The 2,089-nt window shown below is 64.6% G+C and overlaps 1 protein-coding gene and 1 non-coding gene across 2 annotated transcripts; one reads left to right on the top strand and one right to left on the bottom strand.

The window, feature by feature from the left end:
- The first annotated feature begins 374 nt into the window (after positions 1 to 374).
- Positions 375 to 456, top strand: TRNAL-AAG. The gene has a single exon. It is a non-coding gene; the product is annotated as a tRNA-Leu (tRNA).
- Positions 457 to 1,057: 601 nt separating this feature from the next.
- LOC107198859 (zinc finger protein 497-like) lies at positions 1,058 to 2,039 on the bottom strand (the record flags this gene model as incomplete). Its single annotated transcript, XM_015616100.2, has 1 exon — positions 1,058 to 2,039. A coding segment is annotated over one exon (982 nt), but the record flags the coding sequence as incomplete, so codon positions are not given.
- Between the last annotated feature and the right edge of the window lie 50 nt (positions 2,040 to 2,089).

Consider the following 2,089-nt stretch of genomic DNA (forward strand, 5'->3'; position numbering starts at 1 on the left):
ATTATCGATGGATTATTGATGGATTATCGATGGATTACTGATGGATTATTGATAGATCGATGGATTACTGATGGATTATCGATGGATTACCGATGGATTATCGATGGATTACCGATGGATTACTGATGCATTATCGATGGATTATTGATGGATTATCGATGGGTTATCGATGGATTATCGATGGATTATCGATGGAGTACCGATGGATTATCGATGGATTATTGATATATTATCGATGGATTATCGATGGATTACCGATGGATCATCGATGGATTACCGATGGAGTATTGATGCATTACAGATGGATTATCGATGGATTTGCCCGAATTCCCCCTTTTCGGTCCCATCCCGGGGCGCGGCCCCGCCCCCGCCGCGGTAGCGTGGCCGAGCGGTCTAAGGCGCTGGATTAAGGCTCCAGTCCCTGCGGGGGCGTGGGTTCGAATCCCACCGCTGCCAGCGGGATTTTGGGGGGACGCCGCATCTGGGGGAGCCCTCCGCCCATTTTTGGCATTCCCCAGGAACGCAATCCCGGTGGAAACCGGGGATCGGCATCACCACAACGGGCGAATTTCACCCGGTGCCACCTTCCCGACCCCTCCCCACCCCGGGATGGGTTTCTGGGGAAGGGGAGCTCGTTCCCACAGGGGTCCCGCATTCCCACCCCAATCCCGAGCCATCAAATCAGGACCCCGCTTTCCTAAGATCCCAATTCCGCTTTATTTCACCTCGTTTTGGAGCAGGGGGAATTGGGGAAGGAAACGTGGGTTTGGGACATGCCGTATCCATAAAAACTTGATCCAGACGGAACAACCCTCGGGGGAACAGAGATCCCCCCAGCTCCGCTTCGGATACTGGAGTAGTTTTGGCGGTGGGAAGCTAAAAAAAGCCTTTTTAGCCTCTAAAAGAGGAGCTGGACGTACAGCCCTGGGACGGGCACCCAAATTCCATCCACTGATCCCTGAGGTGGGCACCCAAAGTTTGTCCGTCAGTTCGAGGTGGGCACCCAAACCCCACCGATCCCTGGGGGTCGGCACATCCCCGGCAGGACCGACCCCGCTCAGGGCCGCGCCCCCTCCAGCAGCTCCCTGCGCTGGTGGGTCTGGAGGTGCTTCATGAGGGCCGAGCGGGACACGAAGCTCTTGGCGCAGCGGGAGCAGGGGTAGGGCTTCTCGCCGGTGTGGATGCGCCGGTGGATGACCAGGCTGGAGTTGGCTCGGAAGCTCTTCCCGCACTCGGTGCAGCCGAACGGCTTCTCCCCGGTGTGGACGCGCCGGTGCCGCCGCAGCGCGGCCCCGTCCCGGAACGCCTTCCCGCACTCCTCGCACGCGGGGCGGCGGCGCTTGTGGGGCCGCGGGGGCTCCGGGGCGGCGGCCGGGACCCCCGCTCCGCTCCCGGGGCTGTCCCCGAGGGGCCGCCGGCGGTGCGGGCAGGGCGCGGCGGCTCCGCCGGGGCCGCAGTCGGGGCAGGGCGCGGGCGCGGCTCCCGAGGGCCCGTCCCGGTGCGTTTTGCGGTGCTTGCTGAGCGATTTGACGGCCATGAAGGCCTTGCCGCAGTCGGGGCACTCGTAGGGGCGCTCCCCGGTGTGGATGCGCTGGTGCGTGACCAGCGCGGGGTGCGACGAGAGGCTCTTGCCGCAGTCGGAGCAGATGAAGCCGCCGCCGTGCTGCGCCTGCCGGTGCTTGCTGAGCGACTTGGAGGCCATGAAGCCCTTGCCGCAGTCCGGGCAGGCGAACGGGCGCTCCCCGGTGTGGATGCGCCGGTGGGTGACCAGGGACGCCTTGGACGTGAGCGTTTTGCCGCAGTCCGGGCAGCGCAGGGCGCCGTCCAGGTGGACGCGCCGGTGCTTCTGCAGCGAGCGGGCGGACGCGAAGCGCTTGGGGCAGGAGCGGCACTTGTGCGGCCGCGGCTGGCACGGCGTGCCCAGGTGCTCCCGCAGCGCGGCCCCGCACGGGAAGGCGCTGCGGCAGCGGAAGCAGCTGAAGGGGGCCCCGCCCGGGTGGGCGCGCAGGTGGCGGCTCAGGGACGAGTCCGAGGTGAAGCTTTTCCCGCAGAGCTCGCAGGTCGGGCGGGCCGGGTCCGGGGGGTCCCC

This window comes from Parus major, unplaced genomic scaffold (assembly GCF_001522545.3).
Source record: "Parus major isolate Abel unplaced genomic scaffold, Parus_major1.1 Scaffold351, whole genome shotgun sequence".
Lineage (NCBI taxonomy): Eukaryota > Metazoa > Chordata > Aves > Passeriformes > Paridae > Parus > Parus major.